The 13,816-nt window shown below is 58.9% G+C and overlaps 1 protein-coding gene across 1 annotated transcript in view; it reads left to right on the top strand.

The window, feature by feature from the left end:
- Positions 1–2,531: 2,531 nt before the first annotated feature.
- The window catches only part of PEPD (peptidase D), a 114,401-nt gene continuing 103,116 nt past the window's right edge, over positions 2,532–13,816 (top strand). The window contains exons 1-3 of the mRNA XM_079907767.1: positions 2,532–2,622; positions 11,054–11,237; positions 13,175–13,302. Coding sequence (XP_079763893.1) covers positions 2,606–2,622; positions 11,054–11,237; positions 13,175–13,302 — 329 coding nt within the window. The 5' untranslated portion in view covers positions 2,532–2,605. The remainder of the gene's footprint in view (positions 2,623–11,053; positions 11,238–13,174; positions 13,303–13,816) is intronic.

The following is a 13,816-nucleotide window of genomic DNA, read 5'->3' as shown; positions in this document are numbered from 1 at the left end:
CTGAGTGTGCTGGCTGGAGCTCTCCCTTGCTGATTTATACTCTCTGGCTCCAGCTCTCTAAAATCAATCTTTTCCCAATTGCCTCCTGGCTTCCTGCAGCGTTCAGGGTCGGCCCTGCTTGAGTAATCTTCACCCACTCCCAAGGCTGCTTCTCCTGGAGCCCCTGCCAGAGCCCTGATCAGGGGTGGGGGGCGGGTGGGGACAGCCCTGCCAGAGCCTCTGATGGGGAGGCGTGAGCAGTAGCAGGGCAGCCCTCTGTGCCAGGCTCACTGGCAGGGCAAACCCTCCATCCAGACAGACCAGGGTGGGCAGGAATCAGGGGCAGGCCGCTCCCACCCCCCAGCACTGCCCACAAACAAGGGAGCTCCACTCAGCTGGTAGGTGCCCTCCCCCTATTATCTTGTGGCTGTTTAGGATAATTACTTCTTTTTCATATTAATAAGCACGCAGAGCTGGCAGTTGGCTTAATTTTCACATATTTTTTGTCAAAATAAATGGTGGAGGGGCTGTGATTAGCTCCCGGGCAGGTTTTCCTTCCACAAAAGAGCATGAGGGGCTTCCCTGGTGGCGCAGTGGTTGAGAGTCCGCCTGCCGATGCAGGGCACACGGGTTCGTGCCCCGGTCCGGGAAGATCCCACATGCCGCGGAGCGGCTGGACCGTGAGCCGTGGCCGCTGAGCCTGCGCGTCCGGAGCCTGTGCTCCGCAACAGGACAGGCCACAACAGCGAGAGGCCCACGTACGGCAAAAAAAAAAAAAAAAAAAAAGAGCATGAGAAGCTCATTCTGCTCACCCTTCGTTATTTTTAAAAAGTGTCCAGTCTCTTTAGCTGAAGGTAGGAAACTGCTTAATGGGAAGTGGGGGGCGGGTCCAAGTTCTCAGGGCAATGGGCTGGGCAGTGGGGTGTGGGGCTTATACCTCTGCTCTCCTCCCTGGAAACTGGCAAGAGGGCGGACAGATCGTCTCTGGGGTCCTGCCTGGAGGAAGCGGGAAGGGGGAGGAAGGATGGAGTTTCCCTCTTCCATCAACTCTCCTTGGTCTTATCTCTGTCAGGGAGGTGGGAAGGGCTGTCTGGAGGTGCCACCTTCCTCCTCATGGCTTTGGCCGTTTTAGCTGTGCCACAGGCTGAAGGTGCCTGGATGTCTGCTCATGAAACCCTACAGCAGCCCCGTGAGGCGATACCATTAGCCCCCACCTGTCAGATGAGTAAACCCGGGATGGTGCTAGGACTTGAAGCAGGCACGCTGTGTCACCCACCCTGCTTATGCTCTCGTTTGATTCCTCCCCCTCTTTAAGGGGCCTGCTCTCTTCCCAGCTTTGTGGGAACAAACAACAGCTGCTTCTCCATCTCCGAGTCCCTGGGGCCTCCCTAGCTCAGCCATGGTGACCCGCATTCTTGTTCTGACAAAGAAACAAGAGGCACTCCCAAACCCAAGGTCTTCAAAGAGAAGCTACTTCTAGCTGTGAGATAGCTGGGGGTGGGGTAAAGAAGCCCATGGGCACGTGCTGGGCCTCACATCCTGTCCACACACATCTGCATAACCCTCGTGGGGGCTGGGACTCAAGGGGTAACCTCTCCCATCAGCCCTGGGGCCCCTTCCTTTACTGAGCCAGTGTGAATCACTACCAACTCACTACTGCATGAGGTCAGCCCCTGTGTGAACTCAGGTGAGTTATCCACCTCTCTGGGCCTCGGTTTCCTCATCTGTAAAATGGCATTAAGGACAGAGCCTACCTCACAGGGCTATTGTGAGGATTCAGTGAACTGACATTTGTAAAGCACTGGGGCACACTGAGTGCCCCGTACCTGTTAGTATTACTATTATTCTAAGGCACCGGCAACACAGGGAGCTCCCCTGGAACATCTACTTACCACCACCCTTCCTGTCCCACTCCCCAGCCTTCTGGAGGACACTGCACCCAACAAGAGTACCCAGCAGGGCAGAGGGGGATGCCCACAGTTCTTCTGAACTGTGCCCTCCCTGTGCCCACTTCTCCCCAGCCCTCCTCACTGGCCTCCCTGTCCCCAAGTCCTTCTCCATTCTGCAGTTGAAGGAGCTTGGAAAGGGCCCAACAGACCTAACTCCCCATCCCCATATTCAAGGCGGTGCAAGATCTGACCCTTGCTTACCTCTGAGGCTGCACCTCTCACTCCCACACCCCCCTCCTGGACACTGAACTTTTAGTTTATTCCAATTGCCCTGGGCTTTGCTCCAGCCATTTCCCTTCTTAAACAACAGCTGTCACCTCTGCCCCGTCCCTTGACTGGGTCAGAGGCTCCCTCTCCCAAGGTGTCCTTCCCCTGGGCAGGCTGGGACGCCAGGTCAGGGTCAGAATCAAGGTATCCACTGCGCCGGGAAGTTCCCTCCTATTCTGGAAAGGCCTCTGCCTCCACCCGAGCCCCGCCCCTCGCCTGCAGCCGGGGGCCGGCGAGTAGATAGATTCATCTCCTCCTTCAGGGCTCCGCCCCTCCGGGTCCTGAGGAGCCTTTTCACTAGAGGAGGCGGGGCAATGGCTCCTGGCCCCGCCCAGGCCCCGCCCCGCGAAGTGGGACCCGGTGGGGCTCAGCTGACGCCTCACTTCACGTGACGCTGGAGCTGGGCAAGCATGGCGGCGGCCACCGGGTGAGTGCTGTTGCTGTCCCCGGCCCTTGCATGGCGGCGCGGAGCGGGGGCTTGGGCCTCCCGGCTGGACAGTGGCTGAGAGCCCCGTTGCAGGGCCGCGTCCCCGCCGGGCGTGCAGTGTGGCCGCGGGCAGCGCGCTTCTTCGCGCGGGTTGGGCGTCCAGCGCGGGGCGTCTGGCTGCGCGTCCGAGTCAGCTCCCTGGCCACTGCCCACTTCCCTCGGGGCCGCAGTGGCGTTCAGGCCCCACCCGCGCGTGTGGAGTCCCCACTGTGCGGCCGAGGTGGGGTCCACGCGCACATTCACGGTCACGACCCTCAGATGGGAAAACTGCGTTGCCAGGGCGCTGGGGACCTGGGGGCCCTCGGGAGGAGGCAGCGTTTGAGATGGGCGTGGAATCCCCTCCCTAGCGGGGCACTTCTCCTCTTCCTTCAGGGCCAGATGGAACTTCTCAGAGAAGACTTCCCTGAGCACCTATCCTACTCTTATCACCACCTGGTAAATTATATAGTACATAACAACAAAAAAAGAAACAACTCGTTTCTTGTCTTCTCTCCATTTAAAGTGTGAGGTCAGGGCCTTTGTCTCGTGTGCTCCTGGACATTGTTAGTACCTGTCTTGCACGTAGTAGATGCTTCATAAATTCTGATGAATGAAAGAATGCTGAATGGTCCTAGTGGCAGGAGATGTGGACAGGTGGGCTCACTGAAGCGTTGTCCCTGATGAAGGAACATCTGAACAAAGGTTGAGAGTTCAGAGTGTTCTGGGGACGGGGGACAGTGGAGCGTGTCCCTGTGCTGGAGGGCAGTGTCCCAGCTGGTTTTTCCGGACTTTGTCCTAAGGGACTGGAAACTTCCAAGGGTTTTTAATCTGCTCAGATCTGCTTTTGAGAAGACTATCCCCTGGGCTATATATGAGTTCAGGGCAAGGGCCAATTATGGGGGCGGCATTTGGGCCTGGAGATGCTGGGGGCTGGGAAGGGGAGTGGTAGAGAGAGGGCAGTGCCCCAGATGCCAGGCTGGAAATGAGATCAGAATGGGGGAACTGGGACTAAATGCATCTCTCTTTTTGGAAGGTAGGGAGAGTGGCAACAGAAAATGGCCCCCTCAGTTGGCCCCCAACTCCAAGGTTGGGAGAGCTTAGGACATGCAAATCAAGCACTTAATAGGCACCTGCTGTATTCCAGGAACAGTACTGGGCCTACCCTTACGTGTTCATGGGCCACTGGGGTAGGTGTCACGCCTCTAGTCTTGGTGTGTGCCATTGACGGGCATGGATTCTGAGCTCAGAGGAGAGTGTGGGTAGGCTTCACTCCCTGGATGATATTTGTGCTAGTCCTTGAGCACCCCTGAGGCAGAGAGCTATGCTTGCAAAGTCCCAGATGAGTGTCAAGGAATCTAGGGCCAGATCCTTGAACCCAGCCTGTGACCCTGTCTTGTTTTGTTTTTTTTTTTTTGCGATATGCGGGCCTCTCACTGTTGTGGCCTCTCCAATTGCGGAGCACAGGCTCCGGACGCGCAGGCTCAGCGGCCACGGCTCACGGGCCTAGCCGCTCCGCGGCATGTGGGATCTTCACGGACCGGGGCACGAACCCGTGTCCCCTGCATCGGCAGGTGGACTCTCAACCACTGCGCCACCAGGGAAACGCTGTGACCCTGTCTTAAAGAGCAGAGTGAGCAGTAGGTGTAGGCCAGTGCCCAGATGTGGGTCAGTTACCCCTATATCTGGGCCACCAGGTGGTCACAGGGAGTTCCAGGGGCTGCATTTGGATTCAGGGCTCCATGCTGGCTTGAGGTCTGCTGCTCTCCTGAAGAGACAGGGAACCAGGCTGGTGATTGGATGGGCGTGAGTCTAGAGCTGGCTGAATCCTGGAAGGAGGGCGCTTATAGCAAAACTGATTCTCTGGGCCATGGAGCAGGAAAACTGAGTGACAGAGGCCTTGGAGAGGTGTGTAATCGGAAGGGAGACCTGACAGGTGCAGGCAGCTTCCAGAGATTGGCAGGATCTGCTTGGCAAGAGCCGTCCCAGGCTGGTATGGGTTACCCTGCTGGACACTTAGAGCCCAGCAGATTCTTTAAGTGGAAGAGGCTGCCAGTGTGTTTCCAGCAAAGCTCGGTGCCCAGCTGCATACACAGGACAGATGAGAGTGTCAGGCATAATGAGGCACCATACCGTCAAGTCACAGCCACAGGCTCCCCAGGAGTTGGATTTGGTTGCCTGGAGAGTCCTTCTAGACCCTGGGCCCAGGGAGGCCTGGGTGCTTGGAGTGTGCGCCACGTGATGGGGGGAGTAGTGGAAGCCCTAAGCTGGTATCTCAGATTCAACTAGAAACTTCAGAAGCTCTTCTGGGGGGTGTTTAAGGGCTGATCCTGCTCTATCCTGCCAGCCTGGGCAGGGACTTCAAGTTTGAGACAGAGGGTCCCACAGCCCCCAGAGAGTCTGCCGTGAGGTCGTCTGCAGCCCCTCCCCTAATCCAATATCACTTGGTGGGAGGGAGCCCTGCCTTCTCCTTGAGTCATGCCTCGAGCTTCCCATGGACAGAGATGAGACTTCTCTGCTGTTGCCAGACCTGCTGCATCGGCTCCCCCACATGGCTTTTTCCTTTCTCCACCTCCCTTTGCCCACTCACCGGCTGGCCCTGGAGAGTCCTCATCCTCTGACATATCGTTCACATACTTGCAGATTCAGCTCAGATGGTTCCTCCTCCTAGAAGCCTTTCCTGACCCCCCTCCCTCCTGACCTCCAGTCAAGGCTTCCTGCTCAATATTCCAGAGAATCCCAGTTTTTCCCACTGGCAGGAGGATGCTCTTCTTCATCTGCACTCCTGCCCATCACGGTTGGGTGAGAGGTTGCTTCCCTTCATGTCTCTCCGGCATCCTTGGAGCCCAGGGACCAGTTCAGTTTGTGTCTCCAGGGCCCTGTGGCCGCCCAGTGATTGGTGCTAGGTGACACGGTGCCTAATGAATAAGAGGAGGATTTACTTTACTAGTCCGACATGCCATCCTGCTTTGCACGGAGCCCTCAGTGATTGACGAAGGGAGCTGTGGGTGGGAGTGGGAACAGAACTCTGAATAGGGTGAAGGAGTATCTTTTTTTTTTTTTTAAAAAACACCTTTATTGGAGTATAACTGCTTTACAATGGTGTGTTAGTTTCTGCTGTATAACAAAGTGAATCAGCTCTACATAAACATATATCCCCATATCTCTGAAGGAGTATCTTTAATTCTTTAACTGAGTGACCTCAGGGAGCTGCTGCCCAGAGGGCTTTTGCCCGGTGATAAGCAGCAGGTGAGCTGCCCTGGGTGTGTGCCTGTGGGGTCATAGTTCACGCTGGAGTCAGCATTTCTGGAGGGCAAGTATCTGGAGGAGCCAGGTTCTGGATCAGAGCCCGTCCCCACCCTGATATGAACCTGGTGCTCTTGGAGAAGACGCATTGGGTTGACCTTGGGGGCTGGGGGGAGGGGTGGGTCTGTGGAGGCAGGCTGGCCACCGAGTGCCCCTTTGCCTTCCCATGCCCTTCCCCAGGCCTGGTCTGACTCCACACAGGTCCCTGTGTGTGCTTAGCCCCCCGACCCTCCTCAGGAGAAAGGTAGGCAGGGTGGGAGATGCTGACCAGCTGCCGTGAGGCCCCTGCAGCCAGGGTGAGTGGTCTGGCCCTGCTGACAGGCAGCCGGAGGGCTCGGTGGGCTCGGTGCCTGGCCTGAGCTGGAGGCTATGGCCAAGGAAGCAGGCGGTCCTTGACTGGCCTCTCTTGCCGGAAGCTTAGCAGCATGGCCCCATCCAGAAGTGGTGTCCCATCCTAGTGCAGGGATCTTGTCCTTGTCTGTGCTGTGGACCCCATGGGCATCCGTGAGACCTTTACATGACTCTCAGCGTGACGAAATAAAATACAGAGGATTACAGGGCAAACCAATTATATGGAAATACAGTTATAAAGATGTTAAGAAATAAATTTGTGGTATAGTAGTATAAGCTTCTTTATACATTAAATAATAAAAGCAGCAGGTCTAAGAACCACCTCAGTGTTGAAGTAGTGATGAGTAAAAGTGGTATTTTGAGGTACTGTGACATCAGTAAGGTGACATGAAAATACCTCGGATTTCTGTTGGTGACAGATTCACACACTGCCGAGACTGTTGTGGTTTGTTGCTTACATTAATAATTGAAGAAAATGTTAATTTAAAGGTGAGGTTAGAAAAACTAAAGATATAATTTTTTTTCCCATCCAAGTAGGTGGACTCCCTGAACACTATGCATGAATCCCTTGGGTGAGAACCCTGCAGGTGGCCATTGAGGTCAAAGGAGGGGCTGACTCAGTGCTGATCTGGGGGACGGGAGAGTTTTGGAGCAGTGGTATCACACCTCCCGTGGGGGCTGGTCACTGGCCGTGTCCTGGGCTCTAGCAGTTGGCAGGGGGTGGGCTGGCCCCTGGGGGCTGGAGCTTGTTCTGTGTGTCTCTTTGATACCCTGGAGCCCTCGTCTGCCAGCCCCTGCGGTCTTCCCCGGGCGTTGCCTGTGCCCTTGGCTGCCTGCAGTAAAGTGCCTTATTTATACTTGGACTCGGGGACGACCTGGCTTTTGCCTTTTAGATTCCGGGTGCCAGTTAGCAAAAGCTCCAGCAGAAACCAGTTGGGGATGTTTTATGGGTGCTGCTTTTGCTGAACTTGCAGGGCGAAGCCACCTGCGATGGCTCTGGGCCCAGCATTCTCTCTGAGGGGTTGGTTTATGTCATGAGAAATCAAAGGGCATGTCTCTATAAACCTTGATTCTGGGGTACCCTGCCGTGATGAATGACTGCAGCCGTCGGCGTGCCTGGGGGCTCTGGCCAGGCTGCCTTCCTCTGTTCCGGCTGAGCCCATGGACGACTAGATAGTGTTGTAGATTTTGCAGGAGCAGCTGATGCTCACAGGAGGGGGGAGCGTATTGAATTTCCTGTCTTGACCTGGGCTGCTTGGCCCTTGGGCCACAAAGGTCCTGTCTGGGTGCCCTGAGGAATTCAGGTCTCTCAGAAGGTTCTGGATAAGACAAAGCCCAGCCCTTCTGAGAGCCTTCCAGGTGGGGACGTGGTGGCAGTCCAGGTGGACCCGGTAGCTGGTGTGTTTAAGGAAGAAGGTGTGTGGGGCGTGAGGCATGGGGGTGGTGGGGGGGATGAGGTGGGTGGGGCTGTGCAGGCCGCCGGCCGAGGCTGGGCACTTTCAGGCAGTTGTGCTGTTGAGTCTGCATGGGTCTAGGCACCTTTGGCCGAGGCCATCTGCAGCAGTGCCTTGGTGCTGTTCACTCTGGGCCGCTGGGAGTCTGTAGAGACGAGGCTCTTCCCTGAGCCCAGCCCCTCCATGGGCTTTGCTGAGTGAGGGGAAAGAATGGGAGGGAGCTTGGGGGACTCTGTGCACGGGTGCTGGTGGCTGCACTTTCAGTTCCTGATAGCACTGCCAGCTGGGGCGCTGGCGTGTTTGTGAGCTGTCACCTCTGTCCTTTCATCCTTGTGGCTGAGCGTGGCAAGCAAGTGGCACGGCTTAGAGGAAGCCCTGGCTTCTTGTGTCCACCCGCCCAGGAGGGTGAGTGGGGCCCATGCCCGGGAAGGGGGACAGCAGGGAGGCTATAGTCCTGTCAGCATGTGCGGGGTGGGCAAGACCCCTCCACCCTTCCTGGCCAGGCCGGCCCAAGGGTTCTGCTTCCTGCCCCTCTGGGGCTGATGTGGCAACTTCGCACAGCTCTGTGGGTGGCCGCACCTTGTGACAGTTGTTCACTCAGCAGATATTTCTTGAGTACTTGCTGTGTGCTAAACATAGTGCTAGCACGGGGCGGCAGGGACCAGAGCAGACCCAGATCTCTCTGTTCATGGGCTTTCCATTCTAGTGGACAGAGGCGGACCTCACCAGCAAGCACCAGGACACATTTATGTCGGACAGTGAACGCGTCCTTTCAGCAGGGACTTGGACGAGCCTCAGTCCGAGGGGTGACTGAAGAGAGTGTAATGCAGGGTGGGCTTACACAGCCGTGGGCAGGCTGGGCGGGGGGAGAATGAGCGGCCTTTGTAGCTCCAGGTTTCCCCAGGGAGGGAGCCGGGAATGGATTCTCTGTCCTCCGCCATCTCTTCCCACTCTCCAGCCTCTTGCTCTGCCTCCCAGTCACCAAATCCTCCTGGAGCTAACGAGGTCCTCGTGGGCCAGGCCTGGACAGAGTGGGAGAGTGGATTTGGAGACACGAGTGGGGGAAGCCTGGCCCAGGGCTAAGTGGGGGGACAGGCCGGGGAGAGAGATGCAAGGTTAGAGAGGGAAGCCAGGGAAAGCCATCCTGAGAAAGTACCATTGGAGCCAAGACGTGCAGGAGGTGTCACCTTCCTCTGAGGGTCCCATGGCCAGGTGAGTGTGGGAGGTGCCCCGGGGCCGTGAGGGCAGGTGCCATCTGCCCAACTCTCACTGCAGCCCCAGGCAGAGCCCCCTCCCTTGCACCAGCTCTGGGCTGTCCCTCCCCTCTTGGACCTCCATGCCTGCTGCCTGCGGGCCAGAGAGCCTGCAGGGCCTCCCTCGAACACACGTCACACCCACTGCCTGACTGCTGGCCCCCGGCCCGCTTGCTACGACTGCACTTCCTTCCTTTGTTTAGTCATTCACATGGCACTATTTTAGGTGCCGGGAAGGAGGCAAGGTCCCTGCCCTCACAGAGCTTACACTTTACCCGGGGAGACAACAAGCAAGTGAATATATACTGTTCGGCAGCGATGCTGGTTCTAGAGAGGCGGGAAGAGAGTAGCGGATAGGTTTGGATGGGGTTATCGGAAAAGCTCCCGGGAAGGGGGAGCATTTCTCCAGAGGCCTGGGTAAAGCAAGAATGTGAGCCTGGTAGGCCCTGGGAGAGAGCATTCCTCACAGGGAACAGCAGCAGTGGAGGCCCCCAGTGGGAGCGTCCTCGCAGGTCAGGGAAGGGTGGGATGCCTGTGCGGCTCCCCTCAGCGCCTGTGGCTGGGAGTAAGTCTGCACCATGTTGTAAGGGCAGTAGAAGGCGGGGAGGGGTTGAGCAGGGTAATGCCTGCTGGGATTGCCACTTTTCAAGGGTCCCTCTGGGTGGGTGCAGACCAGGCTGTGGCAGAGGCTGGGGCCGGGAGCAGCTAAGAGATCCTGCAGTTGTCCGGGTGGGAGATGGGGATGAGCCACATGGTCTGGGCTCCAGCTTGGAGGTGAGCTGAGGACGGAGGGGGTCCCGGAGGGGCCGGTGCGGGGCCGGGTTTCAGCAGAGAGCGTGGCCTCCAGTGTCCTGGGCACCGAGGCCCCCTGAGGACTGGGAAGCCACCTGCAGATTCAGGAGCACGGGGCCATTGTGGCCTGGCAGGGGCTGTAGTGCAGGAGGGGGTGGGCCAAGGTCTGCTGGCGTGGATTGAGGAGAGCACGGGTGGCCAGGACACGGGGATGGGCTGGGTGACTCTTCAGAGCATATTTATTGCAAAGGGAGAGAGAAACAGACGGCTGGCGAGCACGGGGGTCAAGGGGAGTGCTTTTATTTATTTTCAAGCCGGGTGAGGGTCCTGTATGTCTGGATGCTGAGAATGGTCCTGAGAGGGGAAAATTGATGCTGGAGCAACTTGGGGGGCGGGGGTGGGGAGAAGGGCGAGGGGTGGGGCAGGCCATGCCCAGGTGGAGGGGCAGCCTCGGGTGGGAGCAGCTGTCTAGAGGGGCCCAAGGAGGAGGGGTCTGGAGAGTGGGTGCTAGGAGGATAGGGGGTGTTTTCTCAGTGAAAAGGGAAGCCAGTGTGGGCGTGAGGAGGGACACCCGCCTGCTGTGCCAGGCCTGGCTCCGCCTGGCCTTCAGTGCCTGCTGCCCGCCGTCTCAGGGCCAGCACCCCGAGGGCTGCCGCTCCGGGTGCACCGTGTTGTGCTTCCTCCTTGCTCGTGTGGCACCTGCGAGCCTGGCTCAGCTTAGGGCCTGGTGCTGCGTGCCCTGGGCGTGTGTGTGTGTGTTGTGTATGTGTTGGGGACAGGTGGGTGTCCCGGCTCAGGTGAGGAACAGGCCAGGCTGCTGGGTCTGTGACTTGCAGAGAGGATGGCGGCCTGCAGACACATGGGCAGGGATCCAGTGTCGTCTGGGCCAGATCTCGCGTGGATGGGAAGCTCCTTGAGGGCTGGAATTGGGGGTTGGGGGTGTGTCTGCACACCACTGCAGACTTTCCTTCCGTGAGCTGCACCCGTCTACCAGTCACACAGACCCAGCTGCCTCTCCTCCCCGCTTGTGGTCCAGTGCCCAGGGACAGGAGGGGAGGGTGTGGTTGACAAGCCCCCGTGGTCCTCCGGCGGCCCAGTGAGGGGCTGTTTCTAGGTCACGGGCAGGCTGAGCTTGGACCGGCTTGCCACGTGCTAATGGGGGCCCTGCCTCTGGGTGGGGGACGCGCCTGGTGATGCTAACAGAAGCCTGCGTGGCGGCCTGTGCTTGTGTCTTTGCAGACCCTCATTTTGGCTGGGGAACGAAACCCTGAAGGTGCCGCTGGCGCTCTTTGCCCTGAACAGGCGGCGCCTGTGTGAGCGTCTGCGAAAGAACCCGGCGGTGCAGGCTGGCTCTGTCGTGGTGCTGCAGGGAGGGGAGGAGACTCAGCGCTACTGCACCGACACCGGGGTCGTCTTCCGCCAGGTGAGCCCAGCCGGCAGCCTCCCACATCTCTGAGTGTGCACTAGGCCCGCTGTGGGCTGTCTGCCCTCCTCCAGCATCAGGCCTGGTGGGCCTGGGCAGCTCTGCCCCCTGGGGGACCCTGAAGAGGCTCTCTGAAAGCAGGCCGAGGCTTAGGTCCCCAGGGAGCCCCCTCTGTAGGGGTCAGGGCTGTCGCCAGCCAGCCTCAGCTCTCTCAGGTCAGAGTCTGGAGAGACGATGCTCCTGGGAGAGCAAGCAGGCAAGGCTTCGTGGAGGAGGCAGTATTTGGTGTGAGCCCTGAAGGCCGGCATGAATTCTGACTGGTGGAGCTTGGGATGGGCTTTCTGGGCTCGGGGGTAGTATCCACAGGATTGGACCTCAGAGGGCGGGCTGGGCAGCCTTCCCTGGCCCGGGAGAGGTGCAGATGGGGCGGGCTGAGTTCCTGGGGCCAGATTCTGCCACAGCAAGGAGGACGGGGGCTGCAGAGGTCCTGGGAGGAGGCATGTGAGCAGGGTCTAAGCAGGAGTCGGCAGCCCGGGCATTGGTCCCGGCTTGGCCGGTGCCGACCCTGTGACCCTCACTGGGGTTTGGTTTCCTCCTCTGGGAAGTGGTCCAGGGGCTCCTCGAGGTTCTGGAACCCTGTGGGGCAGGGGTGGCCCAGCTGCAGGAAGCCAGCTTGGATGTGGTGGCCTCAGCTGAGAATCACTGGCATCACTCGGTTCCCAGGAACGAGAACGAGGACACTGGACAGAGGAGCTCGCCCAGAAAGCCAGGAGGGCCCTGAGCCGGCCCCACTTTACAGATGAAGAAACAGGCTCAGAGGAAAATGACTTGCTAGAGGTGGAGCTGGGATTATTTAGAACCCATCTCCCGACCCCAAGTCTAGCGCTCTCCTCTCCTCCCTGCGCTGCCCTGACTGGAGGTCTGATGCGCTGGGAACTCCCCAGGGGCAGGCAGAGCCGAGAGGACATGGGCGTCCAGCATCCGGGTCAGGGAGGAGGCAGGGGAACCAGAGGGTAGCTAAGTGTGGAGAGCGGGTGGTAAGGCGTGGCCTCTGCAGCTGGACAGCGTCCACCCCGCAGGGCACGGGCGGAGATCCACTGCCGGGAGCCACGGCCCAGTGTTTTCCGTGGAAAGCACCTCCTCCTGCAGGGCTTCCCTCTGCCACGCCGTTCTTGCAGCTGCAAGCCTGCCGTCCCTGTTGCTGGAGACGTGCGGGTCTAAATAGGTTTTCTCGGACTAGTCTTGATGCTTCTTGAGGTTTCCATAGTCTGTGGCTTAAAAACCGATCTCCTAAACTCAGCTGTTGGCTCTCTTACTGGTGCTATGCAAGATTAATTTTAGAAGAGCGCCTCCTCCGCTTCATACCTTTGTAACGCTATTTTAGCTCCGTGTTTAATGCTAAACACTGAAGTCATCAGCTGCCCCGGGGGTGGGAGAAGGAAGGAAGAAGTCCTAAACGGAGGAGTCCGTTTCTGAGCAGATGCCTGGCCTGGGCGTCTAAGTCAAGGTGGCATCTTGCCTGCCTGCAGGCAGTGGGGGTAGCAGAGAGGTGGGGGGAGGGAGGGGAGTGCGGGCAAGGCGGAGACGAACCTGTGGTGCTCCTGGGCACCCGTGTCTTAACCTGCCCTGTCTGGGACCTGACGCGGGTGGCCGGTGAGGTGGGGTGCAGGTGGGGCTGGGGCACGGGCCTGAAGCAGGGTCTGAGCAGCCAGCCAGGAGGAAGGAGGGGACGGCAGCCTGCAGCTGGTGCAGGGGGGCAGAGTGCTGTGGTGGAGGGTGGTGTGAGGCTGGGGGTCAGGCTCCGAGAGCCAGGGAGCCCGAGCTGACTCTCCAGGGTGCGGGGAGGAAAGCGCTCGGTCAGATACCCCACCTCTCTCCTTGCACCTCACGTTGCTGTCCTGCTGACGGGGTGACCTGGGTCCTTGTTCCCGCCACAGGAGTCCTTCTTTCACTGGGCCTTCGGTGTCACCGAGCCAGGCTGCTACGGCACGATGGACGTGGACACTGGGATGTCGACGCTCTTTGTGCCCAGGTTACCTGCCAGCCATGCCACCTGGATGGGAAAGTACGGAGCACCCCGGGGCGTGTGACCGTGCCTGCTGACTGCTGGCTGGCTGGGGTGGGGGTGGGTGCAGGGCCTGGGCTGTGGGTGTCAAGCGGCGGGGGGCGGGAGGCAGAATTAGCAAGGGGGAGGGTTAGTGAGCAGGCCCGCTAACAGCCTACTCTGGGCCAGAGCCTGTTACCCTTTGCTGGGAAGGAGTGTCAGAGCTGGAGACACAGACCACGGTCACGTTTGTTCGGAGGTACTATTAATTATTAATCTTGAAATTCCGGATTCCCAGCTTTGTTAAGATGCCCGAGGCTTTGGCCTGGGTCATTGGGAGGCAGCCCCTCCCTGGGTGTGGTGGGGAGGGCAGCCTGGGGCCCTTCTCTGAAGCCCATCACTGACGTGCAGTGCAGGGCGTTACTGTGTGCCTCCCGCCTGCCGGCCTCTGGGCTAGGCTCTGTGGCCCCCAGGATGTAGGCCCTGCCTCAGCTGGCTCACCTGGGAGACAGGGTCGTGCTCTAGGGCCGTGCTG

Source organism: Stenella coeruleoalba (assembly GCF_951394435.1).
Source record: "Stenella coeruleoalba genome assembly, chromosome: 20".
Lineage (NCBI taxonomy): Eukaryota > Metazoa > Chordata > Mammalia > Artiodactyla > Delphinidae > Stenella > Stenella coeruleoalba.
Note: the sequence above shows the minus strand (reverse complement) of the source record. Positions and strands in the feature narration are given on the sequence as shown.